Here is a 20359-nt window from a genome sequence, read left to right on the forward strand (position 1 = left end):
TCTAGGTGAAAGTATGCCTGAGCAGTAGACGTTTGAAAAACTCCTATGATTGTTCTTTTTCACTCTTTTTTTCCGCCCATCCCTTTGACTTCAATGCAAAATTTTTTGCTGAATAATTCGTATTCTGTTGAGAAAAGTAATAGCACACCGATCCCGATCAAACCGCACATTTTGATATATAATTTGCGAATCGAAATAGGAATCTGTGCCAAAATAATGACAAGTAACTGATGCAGCATTGTTTTTGTTAAGTCTTTTCACTTTTCTAGTTTCTTTTTAATATTGTTGATATTTACCTCTACATGTTTATATTATCTATAGTTCTGCTACTTTTTAATAATCAATTTGAAACCTTGAGGTTGTTGCTATAGCAGTATAGCCCCTCTCAAACAACACAAAGTTAAATATACATTACATTTTAAAGCAGCTTCATTAATTTTTAGAGCCATGCAAGTTCTGCTGCAGGTAATTATCATGAAAAATGTGGATTGGTGCGTCAAGAAAACACACAAGTGATGATTTAATATATTATGGTTTATTACTCATCACAAATGTCATTATCATCATCATCATCAATTAAATACATCAGTTGTAGATCCGAAGGAATGAATTCAATTAGCTATGATTTTTATTTTCACTTTCGCCAGAGAGAGACTGACATGTAAACTTAAAAACACAACAGACATTAACGGCATGGGGAGGACAAAAAAAAAAAAGAAACAAAAAAAATTAAATTAAATTAAAAAGTAACATGTGAAATGCTTCTGTGGGTGTTTGCATCAGTAGGTCGCTCCTGATCAACTGCGATCAAGAGCGACCGTTTCAGGATTTCAATGCAGAAATGCACTAAATGGACCTGATCAATCGATTGATTAGAAGCAGGTTTGTTGATTCGTCCTCAGTATTGCGGAGCTAAGTGCAGATACATTTGATCGTTATTAGGACTCTATCATTCTCGAGCCCTCTGTGACAACAACGATGACGTGAAATGATCCGAGATGAGCTGTGTGAGGACGTATTGCTCGTTTTAAATATTAAATATTTTTATCGTCCACGGGCCTGAAAGTTGTAGCCTGATGCATCAGCCGCTTACTTCATTACATTTCATATAGCGTCTGAACACGAGCCATAGGGATTCGTTTGCTTCCGGGAGGCGGTTGCTTACATTTGCTTCAACTAATCGCTGCTGCTTGGTGGTCACGTGTGCTATACACCGGTTAAGCTCATAGGTTAATCTTGAGCGCTTGAGTTCAACGTCATCGCCTTCACTTACCCGTCTGTTCGCTGATTGGTCCGTCCGCTCTGGCGGACGGAGCAAACCGAAACGCATTGCTAGTGTCCTGACTACATGTTTGAGGCAAATGAAATTTGCCGGAACCAGTAGGCGGCGCTAGCCTGGCTATGAAAGTTGTGCTCAGAAACAGAAACAAAACAAAACAAACAAAAAAAAGAAAAAGGAAAACTAAACACTTCCTGAAGCACAACATTCATTTTCATTTTTCTGTTTGTTTTTAAAGTCAGTGCTGCTGTCAACAGACATGATGGAGGAAGGTTTGCATAGATGTGTTCAGATTTCCCCTCGCTACCGCTAACACTAATCTGTGCCTAGAGATGCACCGATGTCAAATAAGAGGAGTGTGTGTGTCTATGTGTATGTGTTTTCTATACTCAAACGACAGCCATTGAGTGTGTGTGTGTGTGTGTGTGAGGTGGGGAACAGTGGATATGGGAGGACACGTTGGCTACAATTACACGCAAGTCCCTCTAAAATCCTTTAACTACGAAAACAGTACAGTTAAAGAGCATCAATTGTGTTTTTTTTTTTTCTTCATTTGCCATCAAATGTTTGTTTTTGTATCGTTTTTTTCTTTTTAACGCTATAACTACCTGGCACTGTCAATAATCATCATCATCATCGTTATTATACTGACGGGGTTCAGTGCCGTTTTTAATGTATGCATAAATATGTTACAGTACAAGACACTGAGTGTAAATAGGTTAGGGAGTTAGTCCATAAGTCTTTATGAATGTTACAACACAACCCGGTGAGACAGACGCACTTTAGATCTCCAATTAAAGAACTATTCAAAAACAAAAAAAAAACACAAATTCACCTCTTTAGTTTATGATACAGTTCGATTAAGACCTTCAGCTCCCAAAAGTGTTCTGTCTCTGTCTTCGTCTCCCTCTTTGTTCTGCCGGAGGCCACGTTTTTTTTTAGTCTTTTTCATCCCTCGCACCTCGCGTCGGTTTAATACTGCACTTCAGTAAAACTAAACTGGAGGAGACTGGTGAAACCAACAGTGACAGTAAACTTAGAAACAATAGCATCAGAGACATGCATCATCAAGTTTGTTCGAGTCAAAGCAGAGGACTTTAACGTGCAAAAGAAAAAAAAATAGAGAGAAACCAACAAAAAAATAAAACAAAAACACTTTAAATGATCCCCCTGCAAACTACAGTCGTGTAGTCGGCCATCGTTCCAGTCAGCCAGGTGTCTCTTACTCACATAGAAAAATACTCAGATCCAAAATAATAATAATAATAATAATAATAATAATTCATAATATACTATATTTGATTAAATTAACCACTTTGTACATAAATACATCAGATCCCGAAGGTCAAAAGTCAGAGGTTAATGCTACATTGGCACACCTGGCACCTCCAGTCAAGTGGCTTCCTATCGGTCCTCGAGGCCTCGGAGGGAAACCGGGGCCTCGCTGACACACAGCTCTCGTCCGTCCTCTACGGCGCTAACGGAGTGGGCAACTTCAGTGGTGCTTTGTGACGAAATCACAAGTGCAAAAAAAAAAAAAAAAGAAAAGAAAAGAAAATATTAATCAATTATGAATCCTTCATTCTCCTAAGATACTTGAAAATCACATTCTAGCGTCAGGTTTTATCGGCCGACCTTTAAGTTCGGACCCATACTGAGATTTGGCTAAAATACATGCAAATAACGATTTCTTCTCTTTTCTTTTGTTTGTTCATCGAAAAACAAGAATAATACTAATTTTGTACATGTGGACATTATGGTCTCCTCCTCCTCCTCCTCCTCTGCTGCTGCTGCTGCATGTTCACACACCATCAGGTTATTATCAATGATGTAACGTCTGCTTTGTCTTTCTCTCTCAACCTCAGACACAAGAAAAATAAAATTCAAACTGGGGCCTGAAATAAAATCAAGAATTCTCCCTGTGTGTTTTGTTCAAAGACAAAAAAAAGAAAAGAAACAACACACATATAAATGAAATATTTAAAAATAACGACCACCACATGGTGTCTGGGCGTACGCACGTCTTTTAAACGTCTCCCTCTTCTGTTTTTTTTGTGTCCATTGTGTCTCTGTGTCTCGAGTCCGACGACGACGACAGGAGAAAAGTCACAACAAGTTTTGGGGACGAAGCACAGACGCAGGCTGAACGAAGGGAGGCCACACGCACACACCGAACAGTAACACGTGTTTTTTTTCACTACACTACTAAGGCACACACACTCACTCACAACATTGAACATGACAATAAATACATCCTCAACAACAGTACGACCATCTCTCGTCTTCAGTGCCTGCGTTTGAGTCGAACTCCGAGGGTTTACACTTCCTCTTCCTCCTCTTATTCTTCTTTTTTTTTTGTTAGTTTTTCTTTTTCCAGTCTTCCAGATAACCTGTGGAGTGCTAACAACATCCTATGAACTGTAGCTAGATGTTTTCTTCTAGTTTTAATTCTTATCTATTTACATGATGACTCTATGGCACCGCAACTATCTCCGATGTGACAGTCCCCCTTCAATGATCCTTGGAGTCGATGATTCTCTAACCCGCTGTCGTAATCCGGCGTCCTTCTGATTAAAAATAATAATAAAAAAATAAAACGACCACGACAAAACAAAAACTAAACAAAACAAAACAAAAAAAATTAATAAAAGAGAAATTGTCTGTGAGCTACTGAAACAGGATTCAGAGTCACAGCTCGTGCTCCAGTTGAAAAAAAAAAAGGGAAAATCTTCGTTTGTCCCGTGTTAATAATAAAACTCAAAGCAGAGAAAGGGAGCGCGAGGGGCCGACAGCTCCCCGAGGTGCTATTAAAACCAAGATCCAGTTTTTCCTCCATTAGTCCCGGGACGACGACGACGACGACGACGTGAAGTCTTTGAAATGATGCGTTACACAGGAAGGAAGCCATCCAATCCCATCCCATCTCTTTATTTCTTTTTTTTTGTGTTGTATCAATCACTCGATCTGTTTCTGTTTCCGGGGTCTTTTGTTCCCCCCGATCTCTTTTTTATTTTAAATTTTTTGTTGTTGTTCAGCGTCCCTTTTCATTATCCTGGAATGATGGGATGGAAAACTAGGCCGAATCTCTTCCCGCCACCGCCGCCGCTCCTCCGTTCTTGTCTTCAGCCTCTCCTCCTCCTCCTCCCGCTCCTCCTTTGTCTTTCTTCTTCCCGCCTTTCTTCTTCTCCTTCTCCATCCGCTCCTTCTCCTTCTTCATCCTCTCCTTCTCGGACTTCTCCTTCTCCTTCTTCTCCTTCAGCTTCTTCTTCTCGTCCTCCTTCTCCTTCCTCTTGTCTTCTTTGCTTCTCTTCTTCTTCTTCGTGCCCTCGTCCCCCTCTCCGGCGGTCGTGGCGTCGGTCGCTGCCACCGTCGCCGGAGGAACTGGAGCTGTTGCCACGGCTACTGCTGGACACGGCGGCCGCGGGGAGTTGTTGGCGGTGGGGGAGGGGATGGTCGGGGTGATCTGCTCCGAGACGATCTTGGGCGACGGGGTCAGGCTGCTGGGCGGCGGCGGCGGCGGCGTGTTCTGTTGTTGTCGTGGCGGCGGCGCCGGAGCTGCAGCTGCGGCAACGTCACTTGATGCGCTCGCGACCAACGGGCTCTGAACGTGCGGCGCCGGCGACCTCTGAGCCGCCGCCGTCGGGTAGATGGGCGGCTTGCTGCTGCTGCTGCTGCTGCTGCTGCTGCTGCCGAGGCCGCCGCGGCTCGGACTCGCTGTCGTCGACGGCGGCGGCGACGACGAGTGAGCGGAGGAGAAGCTGTCCATCCCCGACGACGGCGACGGCCCCGAGAACGACGCCTTCTTGGTCTGGAACGGCGCCTTCGACTTGCGGAAGCCCGGCAGCGACAGCAGGCTGGAGGAGGCCCGCAGCGGCCCCGGCGGCGGGATCGAGCTGCCCAGGAAGGAGAAGCTGCCGCCGGAGGTGATGGCGGCGGCGCGGCGCTTGTACTCGTACACGGCTCTCGTGCCGTGCAGCCGGCGGCCCGGCTGGTGCGTCAGCTCGCCCCTCGACTCCCGCCACTTCCTCACCTGGACGCTGCACTCCCTCTCGATGAGCGCCTCCGTCACCGGCAGCGTGATGATCTGGAACGACATGAGATGAGTGAGTAGGGGTCGATTCACATAAGAATCGCAATTCTCATTTAATACGATTCAGAATCGATATAAAATGTCCCAAAATCGATTAAAAAAAATAAAACAATGAAACAAATTCTAAGGAAAATCCATTTCCTAAGAATTTAAAAGGCAGCTGTTTAACTGCACTATTGTTTTTAAATAAAGAGGCACTTTTTGTTACTTAAGCAATTTGTGATATTGCTTTTATGCAACAGTTTCAACAAATAAAAATCAAATAGTGAAAAAATGTGAAAAAGACACGTTAGTCATTCTGTCTTGCAAACCAGACTGGAGTAGATCATGAGGATCCTTTGCACACCGATAGACTGAAGCAGAAATCATTAGGAATCAAATTGTTTTGAATCGAAAATCGATTTTGAATCGAATTGTGAGATAGTAAAAGATCCCCACCCCTACTAGTGATGTCACGATCATGCATTTTCTTGTTACGATTATCACAATCATTATACATTAATACATTTCACAACACTATGAATGTGTAAAATCAAATGTAGTCAAAATATAATTACATTACTCATTGTTTACACAAAATATTTCAAGTATCTATTAATATAGGATCAATTATTAACCCCCCAGGGAAAGCGTTTGTAAATGAAATATTCAGGTCATTTAATTTAATCGTTTTTTGTTTTGTTTTGCTGTTTTTTTTAATTAGTTTAATTTAGTTTAATAAGTTTATTTGTATCAGGGACAATGTACAAAATAACATTAGTCTCGAAATGAGAAGAGATGCCTTGTACTGGATTTAGCTTATTAGCTACTTTCCATCCGTAGTCCCTGGGCAGGTGAATAATACAAATGACACACTAACATTTAAATTCCTACCAATTCAATGTTACGTTAGTTAAATGGACCAGTATCTGAATATTTACCTTTATTTTGGCGCCACATCTGCCGATAAGGTTCCAACATAATCTTTTTTGGGAAGTGACGGTATTTAGGAATCTTTATGATTAATTAATTAATTGTGGCGTTTAATACCACGATTAATTGTGTAAAAAAGTAATCATGACATCCCTACATGAGACAGACATGGGGAAGTGAAGATTACCAACCACGATGACGACAGTGGCGGCGGCGGCGCGGCGGCGGGCACCAGAGCGGGAAAAGTGACTCAGAACTCGTGTGTCTGAGTAAAAACAGAAGCAGGTTTTGGTTTTGCTCCACCCACCTCCTGCACCAGTACGTCCTCTCTGATCAGGTCGGGGGAGATGTTCCTCAGCCGCTCCATCGTCTCGTACATCCCCTGCAGCTCCCGCAGTTTGTCCACCGAGCCGAGCATCTGTTTGAGAAGCACCAGGCCGACGCGAAACACGATTTTCACTCCTGCAAAACACAGAAACTCGTGAAAAACTCAAACAAACACACACTGTACAGATAGATTATAAAGGAGCTGTACGTATGTCCGCATGCTCTCAGCCGTCTCCATCTTTCAAACACATCCTGCGCAGATCCTGTTTTTGTTTCTGCTTTTGTTGTTGAGAGTCATAGTGAGGTCTTTTAAAGGGATATTTCAACATTTTGGCAAATTCTCCTATAGTCATAGCAGTAGGTTCATTACTTTTAACTATCGGTGCATGTTGTTTTGAGATCAGGGGGGCGGAGACGTGAGCTGCTCAGTGAACACAATGGAGGTGAACAGTACAGGTTCACAAGTTGTGACCTGCACATTCACCACGCTATGAGATAATCATGTATAGTTATGTAACATTACGACACATGAAGCAAATACTCTGAACTACTTTGCACTTTTGAAATCCCTCCGCCCAGCAGCCGTGTCTGGAATGTAGTTCCAGCTGCATTTGCCTCTAAAACAACTCTGTCTTCTAATGTTACATGATTATTTCATAGTGTGGTGAATGTGCAGATCACAACTTGTCCACCAGAGCGTTTTGGAGTTGTTGGATTGTGTATTTGATGAGTTTGATGATGCAAATTAAAGGTAATGAACCTACTGCTACGACTATAGGGATTATGGCGATAGGAGAATTTGCCAAAAATGTTGAACTATCCCTTTAATGTTAGTAATGTCAGACATAATTCACAATGCTTGTAGCTGCAGCTCAGTGGGAACTGGCAACTTGGATGCTGAAATGCTACAGAGTGATTTGCTGCAAATAACATTTTTTAATGCAAATATTCTGGCTGTAGTAGTGTTGTCAGTGAGATCAGTATTTCAAATTAACACGATTCCTAAGTCTCTGGTGACGTTACATATGATTACTCGCCATACGTTTCTTACAAACAGCTCCTCTAAGAGAAAACTTACAATAAAAAGAGAGAGACAGAGGTGAGACCATGATCGATACCTTCACAGAAGAACATGTCCCACACGCGCAGCACACAGGACCAGGGTAAAGTGCGTGAGAAGATGCACATGAACCACTCCGTCATGTAGAGGATGGGGTCGATCTTGAACTTCTTGAGGTGGCGGTACGCCATCGGACACGTGCGCCGCAACAGCGAGAAGAAGATCTCGCCGTCCAGCTGGATCGCTTCCTACAAGACAGAAGAGACGAGTGAATGAAAGACAACAGAGACGAAGAGAGAGAGACGGACGGAGGTTTGTGTGTTTGTGTTTAGACGCTCACCAGCCCAGCGCTGTAGTATCCGGGGAGAAACTTCTCACATATTTGGACGAGGCACCAAAACGCTTGCTGTGAAACAGAGGCAGAGACAAATCAGGATGGAAAACAGATGAAGATGAAGTTTGCTGAGTCATGTTCCGGTCTACTGATGTTAAACGGCCCAGAGACACTGAAGGATACAAAAATAACATATCTGACATGTGACTGTGATTATATAAGCAGATATATATCTATTGTGATTTCAGGGTGAATGCTCATTTTTGCTTTTCATTTTCACAATTTCAAAATTAAAATTGCATCTCCTTTGATTTAAATATTGCACTTGGCTGAACTGGGAGTTTGATTACATTAAGATTAATTTGTGCCGCTCTGCTCCTAACCTGTTTGTTGTTGTTTATTCTACTTTTAGTCAAGTATTTTTGTGCAACATGCAAAGTGTTTTATAGCCATGAAGACCAAAAAACCCAAGTTTGCTCACACATTGGATTTATTTGGTTGGATCTATGATTTTAAATCCTATGCTCGGTAATGTTTCCTTCCTTGTTAGCTTAGCTTTAAAGCTACAGCCTGCTCTTTATCTTTTATTCATGCAAATAAAATGAATTGATAGAGCAAACAAAATAATGAAAATGTCAACACAAAGTCTCAAATATTGAATTAACAGGAGCAGGACAGAGGATTCATCATATATAATCTGCCCCTCTTTCACATATCTTTAATCGTGGAAGCAAGTAATTCAATATTTCTGTCATTTTTCAATAAAAACCAGCTGTTTCTACTTTTTTACCACTTGTGCTTGTGTCTTTTTTTAAATATTCTTTTGCGCTTTTTAGACTTTTAATTGACAGGACAGCTGTAGACTGTTGTGTTGACAGTATTTTATTGTGATTTGTATTGTGAGTTTTATGTTGGGACTACAGATGGAAATTAGCCCTAGTGGCTAAATCTGGTACAACCATCTCTTCATTGTTCTAAAATTGATTAATGGTATTGTACACTGTCCTGTGATAATAAACTAAACTAAACTAAACTGAGCTCACAATGCCCCTTATTTCATGGGTTAGGTTATGACTCTTGAGGGCGGGGCTTTGTGAAGGAGCACGGAGGGGAAGGGCGGTAACTGTTGTTGCTGCTGCTGAGTTCAGACGTCAACAGCCTCTTTTCTCCAGAAACCGCTGACTCCTCGTTTAGCAGAAAGCAGCGGGATGAAGCAAGACATTATTATTATTATCACGTCCCGCTTTGATTTCCTTTCCTTCTTCTTTTTTGTGTTAAAAATAGAACAATACGCGCATTAATCACCGAGTTCATCTTCTCACTCTTCACTCTTCTTCCTGTGTTTGTTGTGAGCAGCCGAGGGCCGAGATCGCACCGTGACGAAACGATCTCTCAAGAGGCGGAGCAACTGAACAATGTTTTGGAAGAAAGACCAATAAATAAAATGTGACCCGCTCTGGAGAAATGAGTCTGAAGTCGCAACGTTCTATTTTTAGATAATCAGCTGATGACGTGGAAAACCAATAAAAAAATAAAATAAAATAATGTTTTTTGCTAATTTCAAAGAGCTTACATTCAAAAACAATCTCCCAAAGTTTAACAGTCCAGATAGTTGAGAAAAGGCACCTAAATAACGATTAAAGTTGACTTGCAACTTTTAACCCTCTAGAGACGAGCAAAACTTTAAATAACGTCTGAACCGTTTATGATGGAGACGAGCTGTAAACTGCATCTGAATTGTGAGATTCTCTGCTTTCCGAGGGTCCCTGAATGGTGCCTCTATGACAACAAGGGACCGTGAAAGGGTGCGTGTAATCACGTGGTGCAGGAACAGACGCCAGAGTCCACTGGCCTTTAAACCAGAGGCGTTTTCAATCGTAAAAAGAGAGTGGAAGACCATAATTCAAATGGCCATATCTTGAAAACCATCTAATGTATGACTTTGACTAGGGTGTCATTTTAAAGCTTAGTTTCTCTCCTATTTCCCTTTATACCAAAATCTGTCTACAAATAAACCGTTTAATGATCATAAAATTATTAATTTAGAAAAGCTGAACCTCTTGAGCTCAAGCCACACTACTGGCTACCTCACAACAGAAAACTCACGCAGGTCAAACTTTGACACAACAGATAAAAACAGCAGCTCAGCTCAGTTTGCTGCAGCCAGACATAGTAAATGAACCAACAGTCTTAACTGTCGTTGAAAATACCACGCTGCGACTGAACCGATGGCAAAGCCACATTTACATATGGGAGTGAATTCAGGTTTCAAACGGCCGGCTAAGTCAGCGCTGTGTGGTCACCAACGCCCCCATTGTGATGAAGCGATGGAGCTGTGACAGTAAAGTCTGGTCAATGAAGAGTCAGCAGAGTCACCAGACTGCAGCCTGCTGCTATTTTTGATCCACTGAGTAACCTCTGTGAAATACGAACCCATTAAAGTTCAGTTTATGTTTTGTTTCGCTTTCTCGCACACGCCCACTCCCTTTTTTTTTCTCCTCTTTTCTAAATGTACACGTTGATTTAAGCTCTTCCTTTTTGTGCACCAAACTATTTTACAGCTTTGTGTTCATGTTAAAACTCAACATCAAGTATTTCTGTGGCTGTAAATGTTCAGTACATTGTATGTTATATTGTTTCAGCCCCTCACCTCAGCCGGCATGTGCATGAGCAGCACTGCAGCGACCGGCGCCTGGGCCTGGCAGTATCCCTCGTCGGGCCGATAGATGGTGTAGGCTTTCAGTATCCGGTACAGATCCTGTTGCCTGCAGGAACAAACACCCAAATTATCCAGCTGACAAATCCACTAAAATGCTTGAGCACCTCCTTTTAACCCACGAGGGGCTACTGTAAACACTTTAAATTAAGAAATCTTATCATGTTTTTATAGGTGTAGTAATAATAATGGTGAAAATGAAGTGATAAAGATGTGTCCAGGGTCAAAACATTGTCTCCCACAGGGTAGATAATGTCTGTGGTTTGTGTTCACAGGTGTTACTCGTGTGAGTAATGTGTTTATTTTTATGTAAAACAGACTGAGACCGTGTGTGTGTGTGTGTTTTTATTTTTACCCGTGGCCACCACGAGCAGCGAACATCTCATGGAAAGGGAACTGTCTGTGGAGGTCCTTCTCTATAATGTCCAGCCACTTGGCCTCTCCCGGCTCTCTCTCCAGCTCCTGCAGCGCAAACACATTAAGATGCAAGTTTCAAGATAAAAAAAAAATTGCTGTGATTGTTGTAAATGAGCCGTTACGAGCGGTTTTAGATTACAAAGTCATGCATGAAACCACATCAGAGAGACTGAATAATGATAAAAACGACAAAAAGTCAGAGCAGAAATTCGTTCCTCAGACAAACGTAAACAGTTGTAACTAAGCCGACTGTTTGGACCCCGACCCAGCTGAGGCCAGACCCCCCTCCAGGGTGGACATGGGGGGGGCAGAGCTGTGACAGGCAGGATTACCGGTGCTGATAAGAGGCTTACAGCCGGCTGGGTCTGCGCCTGCGCCCCTTTAGCACCCCCGGAGCTGAAATTACCCTACTCAGCCACGACCTGCCTTTACAACGGCCTGCCCCCACTCTGAGCCAGTTACTCGACCAAAACACTGGAGCTGGAACTCAACTTAAAACTCAACTTTACACACAGACACACAGAAAAGTGTAAGAATAAATAAATAAAGCACATTTGAAAAACAACTTAATTCTGAAAGTGTAAATTCCACTTAAGCTGCGTTCACACCGGACCTTTTATTTTTGTCGCTGTCGCTCGTATCGCTCCAAAAAAAAAAAAAAACGCCCCGGCGCTCAGCTGCAGTCGCTCGTCAATTTGGCACAGAGCCACAGACTCGCATTTTCGCTTTGATGATGTCATGCCCACTGCCATGTGCCTCTGTTTACACCGGCACCACCGGGATTACGGCAGCCAATCAGCGCTGACGACGAGCGACTGACGGCCGGAGAGTTGGGATTTCTCATCTCGAGCGACTGGAGCGACTTCAGCGAAAAACGCTCCATCGCTCGGTCGCTGTCGCTCTGAGCCCCAGCGTTTTTTCGCCTGGGCGATTAAACGCTCAATCGCTCGTTTACATTGACTTAACAGGTAAACTCGTCGCTCGTTGTAAAAACAAAAGGTCCGGTGTGAACGCAGCATTACATTTCAAGTTTTATATTTGGGAAAAGAGAATCAGGAGATTACAAGGTCAGTAATGCTGGTGGCAGCTAAAAAAGCCATCACCAGAAAATGGCTAAAAACTGATGCACCAAAAATGGAGGATTGAGTCGAGGTAATGCTCAGTGTTTATATAATGGAGAAGCTGACTTTCTCAACTAGACTAAAAACAGAGACTTTTTAAAAAATTACTGGGAAAACTGGGTTAATTTTGTGTCTCCATTGAGAGCTGCACTTTGTGCAGTAAGGACAGTGTGTTCATATGTTTATTATGTTTACCCTCCAACAGGAGAAAAGGGACGATGTAAAGAAAAGAGGTGTGAAAATAAGGACAGGACTGTTTCTTTTTTCCTTCACATTTACTCTACAGTAACTTTCTTTGAGAATGTATGTTTATACTATTGGGAAATTGTATATGTGAAATGTTGAATATTGATATGTGGAATCAATAAAATATGTTCATATAAAAAGAAAAGAAAAACAACTTAATTTTGTCATAAATGTCATTTGTTTTTGTGCTGGACGAGCTGAAAAAAAGAAAAGAAAAAGAAGAGGCAGCTGTCTTTGCTTATTGTGGTTTTGTTCACAGCTGGAGATGTGGCTTAAAGTCCGAGTGTAAAATGATATCCACCCCCCTGAGGTTCTTTCTGTCTTTCTTTCTGCAAGTTAGAAGAAGGTTTCTAAATGTAAAGACTTCCGACAAGACCACCCGACTCTTCTAAACCCTGTCCAACGTTTGTTTGAAGCTCGTTCTCGGGGATTGAAGAGCGATTGCTGCTCTTTCTTCTCTCCTCATTAACGTCGACACAAAGAGTCAGTTGTGGTCTGTTATGAACTCTACCTTTTGTTGACTGTGTCCTAAGACCTTGTTATTTGGATTAAAATTCAGCCCCCCCCCCCTGTAATTTAAAAGGCATGCATGGTCACGGCGATACCTCGAATTTCCCTTGGTTGGCGTCTAGGAGATCTTGGCTGTTGGACAGCAGCTGCCAGGCCTTGGATCTGAGGGAAGATGGAATACCTTTCCTGCAGCGCAACTTCACCTAGACACAAACACAGATTTTTTTTTACAGCTTAAATGTCAAGTGTTAAGAGTAAACAAACTGCATCTGAAACACTTTGAAACACTTTAATCATGGTATTAAAGGGATAGTTCAACATTTTGGCAAACTGGCCCATTGCCATAATCCCTAATAGTCATAGCAGTAGGTTCGTTACCTTTAATTGTCGGTGCAAGCTGTTTTTAGAGCGGCGGAGCAGAGCCATGAGTTGCTCAGAGCTACGCTATAAAAGGCTCATGGAATTTCTTGGTTTCCCTCATGAAACTCATCAAATACACAATCCAACAACTCCAAAAAGCTCTGGTGGACAAGTTGTGACCTGCACATTCACCACGCTATAAGATAATAACAGAACGTTACCAGACAGAGTTGTTTTAGAGGTAAATTCATGCAAAACCGCTGATGCGCGTTGCCTTCAGGGGCAGTTTTTCAGCAAGCAGTCTCTGAATTTACCTCTAAAACAACTCTGTCTGGTAACGTTCTGTTATTATCTCATAGCGTGGTGAATGTGCAGGTCACAACTTGTCCACCAGAGCGTTTTGGAGTTGTTGGATTGTGTATTTGATGAGTTTGATGAGAGAAACCAAGAAATCCCATTAGCCTCCGTAGCGTAGCTCTGAGCAGCCCGCAGCTCCGTTCCGCCGTTCTAAAAACAGCTTGCACCGACAACTAAAGGTAACGAACCTTCTGCTAAAACTATAGCGATTATGGCCGTGATTATTTCTCTGACAATAATCGTACAAAGAAAATCTATAATCGTGACATCCCTAATTCCCATTAAGTTGCAGATGTGACGTCCCGTGATGAGCATAAACATCTGTCGGGCTCCATACCTTCTGGAAACGATGTTTGACCCATTTGTCCCAGTTGTTGAACATGTCGAGCCACTTCAACTCCCGCTGTCTCGCCACCTCAACTCGAACTTCCTTTTCTCTGTAATAATGAGTAATAAAAAAAAATTACACCATTGTTGACAGAGCTGGGAGTTGGTCGTCTTCTCTCTTTCATCATCCTAAATATAACCGACTGATACGTTTGTTAAAAATCTATCAGCGAACTAATGACACAAGCGGATTACCTCATTTGTTCCCTTTCCGAGTCGGTCGCACAACTTTACGCTGAATGGCTCAGATACAAAGACACAACATCCTTCACAGTGACCATTTAGCCATAATAGCGTACACTGCCAGTCCCACTACTGATGGCAAATCAATATTATTTTAATTATTCAACAGTGGGAGAGCAATTAGCTTGTCGGAAAAGTAGAAGTAAATCAGACAAAAAGGAAGAAAAAAAAGAAAAGAGGGCAGATGTGTGTGATGGGTGATACCATCGAGACACACAGTCAGTACATACTGAGTCACAAACAACGAAAAAAAACGCTCTCAGCATTATCTGAGTCAGACCAAGGGGAGATAAAGGACAGACAGATATGTTTAGAGGAGAGGAAGACAGGAAAGAGCGGGTGAGACCACGAAGACATGAAGATAGCTTAGGGGCAGACGGATGACAGAGTGAATTAGACTTTCGGAGGAGGAGGAGGAGGGAAGGCAAAGTGGCCGATTAAAAGGCAGATAGTCAGACAGGCTTTACATTCTGACTGATATAATGCTGTAACACAGTGACTACGGTTACATGCAGTCAATACTCAGGTTAAGGTCAATATTCCCGTTTCTAAATCATTCGGAAAAACCCGTTTACATGCGTGAACAAACAGGGTTATTCCTGTATACATGGTAATTGCAATCAATTTGGATATCCCGATCAAAACAGCGATGCATCAATGCACAGAGAACGCCATGGAGCAATGTGTGTCATTTCCGCACGCCGATCTCGTTATCCCGGTACTTTCTACCGTCTACAAAAGACATGATGTTCACGTCTTTCACCACTTATGAAGTGATCTGTTTCCTCGTCGCTCCAAAAGTGTGGCGATATCTTGTGTATGTAACATCTGAGGAAGAGCCTGTTCGCTCGAACCGTCATGTAAATAAATCTATTTTTGCATTGGAGCTCTGGTGTTGCAGACTTTTTTCCACCCTGATATCTTGCGTTTCGCCATGTTTACTTACAGCAAGTAGTTCCTGGACTCAAAAGACCAAGATTCCTTGCAAGAACACAAATTAATGTTCCTTTAGATGGGGATATCCCGATAGACGTATACATGATGACCAGATATTCGGGTTAAACACAAAAAATCAACACTTGCTCCCGCACTCACTTGAAGCTCTTTTATTTAGTCAACGTTTCGGTCTATTGACCTTTATCAGGACCTAGTATTTTACTTCTGTTGTGTGACTTCCTTTTAAAAAATATTCAGGTTTGAAAAAGAGAAACCCAGGGGTCATTTTCGGGTTTTTAAAAACATATTCCAGTTTTATTGGTGGGTTATTGGTGTTTACATGGCCGTGCGCAACCGGGTTATTGCTAATATTCCAGTTATGAAAGGGTTTATTGACTGCATGTAAACATAGTCAGGGCCGTTGCTAGGAATTCTGGGCCCCCTGAAAGAATACTAAAGTGGGACCCTGCCCCCATTATCATTTTTTATTTAGCCTACTTTGTGTCGATGCTAATGCAGCATTACTATGAGTATTAGTCAGGGTCATATGCAGAATAATTCAGTCATACAAAGATTAGACTACTGGGTTTTTTTGTGGGCCCTACTGGGCACTGGGCCCCTAGAATTATCATCACCTTTCTCCCCTATACAACGGCCCTGAACATAGTTAATGTCTGCATAGAAAACTAAGCGTGAAAAATAGGGGAGGTGTCTTTTTTTTTTCCTTCTTCTCCTCTCTATCAAACAGCCACGTGAATATCCGTCTCCGATTCCAGAGACTTGGCTGTGAAACATAATGAGATCAAACTGTGTGGACATAATCAATATTCTGCACATTGGCCAAGTGCGTGTGTGTAACTGTGTGTGTGTGTGTAATAAATTAACATCCTGGTGCTTGTGATGCTCGCTCACTCACCCGCTCTCGCTGTACTGACTCCCGCCCAGGAAGCCGTACTTATCGGTGCGTCTGCTGATCGTCAGGCCGTTGATCTCCGAGTCCGAGCCCACGGAGCTGCCGTCCTCCCCGAGGCCGGACAGCGACTCCAGCGTCCCCGACATCAGGCTGGCCGACTCCAGGTAGCTGAGGGTGTCGGGCGCCGGGCGGCGGCTGGGGTTGTGCAGCGGCAGGGCGCAGGCCGGCTCGTGGATGAGCGGCACTGCAGCGGCGGCGGCGGCGGCGGTGGGGCTGGGGTGCTGCTCGGCGGCTCTGGTCGGGGTTGTGGGAGGCGGCGGCTCTGCTTGGTTGGGGGGAGCGTCGTCGGGCTTCGGGGAGAGAGGCGGAGGAGGGGGCTGAGTTTGAGTTTGAGTTTGAGGGTTGTGTTGTTGTGCTTGTTGAAGTGGTTTCTCTTCTTCAGTTGGAGCTGCTGCTGTTTCTGCTGTTTCTGTATCTGTGAAAGCCGCCGGAGCAGCAGCAGCAGCAGGTGGAAGAAGAGGTGGTGGGAGGGGATTTGAACCTGCTGTAGTTTGGGGTGGAGCTGCTGCTGCTGTTTCTGTATCTGTGGATGTCAGAGGAGCAGCAGCAGCAGGAAGAGGAGGAAGAAGAGGTGGGAGGGGGTTTGAACCTGCTGTAGTTTGGGGTGGAGCCGCTGCTGCTGCTGTGAGCTGACCACCGTACATGACAGGATTTGGGTTGTGGGTTACGTGCACGTTGGGGTAGAGATTAGGCCCGGGATTTTGATCATCAGGGGAGGGGGACGCCTGCTGCTGCTGCTGCTGCTGCTGCTGCTCTTCACTCTGAGTCTCCGTCGTTTCAGCATCGGGCGGCTGAACGCTGCACGCCGTCTCCAGCTTCAAGGCGGCTCCAGCTTCTCCATCTTTCCCTGTCGAGTGCTCAATCTGTGGAGCAGCTTCATGTACCAACGATGGGAGGAGGGGGAGGAGAGGGAGAAGGGGGGGAGGTGGCGTCTCAGCAGCAGCAGCAGTGGTGATTTTAGGAGGAGTCAATGGTGGCGGCTGGGGATTCAAGGGTGAACCCCCACCCACCACCACGGAGGCGTTTCCAGTCAAAGCTTTGTCGTTGTAGAGCGCAGACTTGGGCGCAGACTCTAGAGGCGAGGCCGTCGGGCTGCCGCCGGGAGCGGGAAGCGCCGCCGAGGACGGAGGAGGGATGATGGAGGGAGCTGCGTGAGGGTCACCCAGCGCAGGTGGCGAGGGGGATAAGGTGGAGATTTCGGCCATGGTTCCACTCTGATCTCTCCTTTATAGATAAATTACAAAAAAAGAAGAAAAAAAAGGAAGCGTAAGGAAAGTTTTCTTTATATCAACAAGGTAATTATCCATTCAGTCGTAGTTATAGTGATAAATAACCCTTTAGCTGTCTGGAGCATTACTAATCTCTTATGTAGAGTGGATGGAAATATAAATAATCTCAGCAACAACAAGTCATGACCCCAGTAAATGTCAACACTGAACACACAGATGTTGATTTAAAACACAGAAATCTTGGCATTTTCGATGCAATATAAACCAGGTTCCTCTTCTTTAGAGAGGATGGGGTTGCACAAGCAGCTGAAGAAGAGAGATGCAATTTTGACATCAGGGACTTTTCTGGGATACACACACATACACACAGACACGTACACACACACACACACACACACACACACACACACATCTGCAATTAACATGTTCCCCAAAACTTTCTACGTATTTATTTTATTCATGATGTCAGTGTGATACTTAACTTTGATATATAGATTCTGCAAACAACAATAAACGTGTGAAACCACATTTCCCATTTTGTCACACACAGCAGCCTATAGCAAACAGCAAGTTGACTTTAAAAGGGTAAATGTGTAACTCAGCAGCTACACTACCAGTCACATGTTTGGACAAAGTGTTTTTTCCTTATTTTCATCACTTTCTGCATCGTAGATTCAAACTGAACACATCAAAACTATGAAGGGACACATATGCAATTATGTATTATGTATTAAGTGTTAAACAAAGCAGAATATATTTCAAATTTTAGGTTCTTTTAATTGGCCATATTTTGCTTTTTGCAAACTTTGCAGACTGGTGGTTTTCCAACAGTCTTGAGTGGCTGTGGTTGAGGCTCAGGTGACAGATAACACTTTGGTTTTAGTAAATTAACACTTTTTTTGTTTACTACATAATTCCTAATGTGCTCTTTCATAGTTTTGATGTTTTCAGTTTCAATCTACAAAGTAGAAAGCGATAAAAACAAAGAAAAAACCATTGAATGAGAAGGTGTGTCCAAACTTTTGACTGGTAGTGTATAAAAAAAATACATTAAAATAAGGCTTATTATCTGCTACTTTAATATTTTCCGCTTCAGTACTTTGATGATAATAAGCTAATCAGAGACAGAAAACTGTGTTAATAATAGTTTCTTCTGCAGCTGAACCACCAGTGTTTTTGGTATTTAACAATACACCATGGTGGTAATCCAGTCTTTTGCTGATGAGGCAGGTTAATGTTATTGTGTGTCTGTCTGTCTGTGTGTAGTGTAGTGCTGCTGCTATCACACACAGCTATCGGCTCCACCATGCTATAACGCTAATAACACCAGACACTTTGTTGTCACAGCCTCTCTGGAGGCCTCACTCGGAGCGACTCAACTTCCCTATTCAACACACACACACACGGGAGAAATGGCTTACTAATAGCTAATAGTCAACACCCTCCCTCTCTCCCTCCCTCCCGGTCTGCCAGGCCCCGGCCGCCGAGCACCAAGCACCGGGCAGGCAGCAGCAGCGTCCGCCCCGGCCTTGCCCAGCCCCACCCCCGGTCAGCTACAACTCCCAACTCCGCTTTCTTTCTTCAACTCACCCACCCAGGACCGACCGACCGACCGACAGCGGCGTGTGTCACTGTGATGATCCGTCCGCCGCTGCTGCTGCTGCTGCCGCCGCCGCCGCCGCCTGGGGAGCCAGGGGGTTCCTGTCCGCACGTCTCCCCGCCACAGCTCCGGTTCCGCGACCTCCTCCTCCTTCGTGAAACCGTGATAAATTAAAAAAAAAAAAAAAAAAAAAAAAAAGAGGTGCGAGGAGCTGGAGGAGCAAAAAAAAAAGTCCTGCAAATCTGTGAGCTAAGCTAAGTTAGCAGCTAGCTCAGTTAGCTTAGCATTAGCTCTGTTTCTGTTAGCCTTCTGCTGTTAGCCGGACGCGTTTACCCCCCGTTACCTCGGTTTTTAGACATGCGGACTCGCCGCGGCCGCCGAAAGTTTAGAAATGTCCTAAGTAACAGTTTTCATTCTGTAACTAACTGGACTTTTTTTTTGTTTGTTGTTTATTAATGAGTCCAATGAGCGGCGCAGCGGCTGCGGTACATCCAGCACCAACCGCCCGCATTTCCTACTGACAGCTACGTGCGCGCTCCCGTCAGTGTTGTCGGGGGCAGACACGCACACGCACGCACAGGAGCCTCCCTTCCACACAGCAAGAACATTATGACCTTACAGTTCAAAATACACTACACAAAGATATTATATTATAAAACATTTGCAACTTAATCTTAACACAGTCACACATATTATTACTATTATTTAAAAAAAAAATATATATATATATTCATATAAAATAAATAATAATAAAAAACTCTTTCATGCACTATATTTTTTTACTCAAGATGTATGTCTTCTTTTCTTTTATTTGTATTTATATGTAATTTTATGCCTTATGTGAGATGTTATGTCTTTAATTTCTGATACTTTTTTTTAAATCTATTATATAATGTATTCTGTGCAGCACTTTGTTCCACTGTGGATGCTTTATAGTGCTCAACAAATAAAGTTGGATTGGATTGGATACCTGAGTAGAATAAAATAGTTTGCCGTTTTACCACTAGATGGCGCCATTCGCTTTGATTACACGCATTTTTTAAAAGTCATTTCAGACTAAAAGGATGTGGTAATCCACCAGAACCCATCTGTTGAACAGATCCACTCCCTCACAAAAACAACAGATCATAGTCATACACAAAAGTTTGAACATGTATCTCTGTGATGACACTAATTTATTTTATGGGTTATTTAGCAGCTTTTAAAACCGACATCTACATTTTTTTTAACCTCAAGCCTCGCCCCAAACCTGACCTGACCTT

General features: G+C 43.3%; 1 protein-coding gene across 2 annotated transcripts; it reads right to left on the bottom strand.

The window, feature by feature from the left end:
* Positions 1-1765: 1765 nt before the first annotated feature.
* tbc1d10b (TBC1 domain family, member 10b) lies at positions 1766-19590 on the bottom strand. Of its 2 annotated transcripts, none has more exons than XM_083976563.1 (10): positions 19092-19590; positions 16212-17492; positions 14067-14166; positions 13108-13215; positions 11074-11180; positions 10653-10767; positions 8009-8074; positions 7727-7916; positions 6589-6743; positions 1766-5363 (listed from the first exon to the last, which is right to left on the bottom strand). In XM_083976563.1, exons 2-10 carry the CDS (start codon positions 17471-17473, stop codon positions 4353-4355), a joined length of 3114 nt encoding a protein of 1037 aa, XP_083832689.1. In that variant the 5' UTR covers positions 17474-17492; positions 19092-19590; the 3' UTR covers positions 1766-4352. The 2 variants fall into 2 exon arrangements, with proteins under 2 accessions (XP_083832689.1, XP_083832688.1); XM_083976562.1 differs by having other exon boundaries at positions 19088-19590.
* Positions 19591-20359: the final 769 nt, after the last annotated feature.

Source organism: Trachurus trachurus (assembly GCF_905171665.1).
Source record: "Trachurus trachurus genome assembly, chromosome: 8".
NCBI classification, from domain to species: domain Eukaryota; kingdom Metazoa; phylum Chordata; class Actinopteri; order Carangiformes; family Carangidae; genus Trachurus; species Trachurus trachurus.

Bases quoted from the DNA above. Each gene is read 5' to 3' on its own strand.
- tbc1d10b (XM_083976563.1), bottom strand. From the start codon at position 17,473: ATGGCCGAAATCTCCACCTTATCCCCCTCGCCACCTGCGCTGGGTGAC. The intron at 11,181-13,107 runs GTATCGCCGTGA...TTTGCGCTGCAG, and splicing joins CCAACCAAGGGAAATTCGAG to GAGCTGGAGAGAGAGCCGGG. The intron at 8,075-10,652 runs GTGAGGGGCTGA...TCTGTTTCACAG, and splicing joins TCATGCACATGCCGGCTGAG to CAAGCGTTTTGGTGCCTCGT.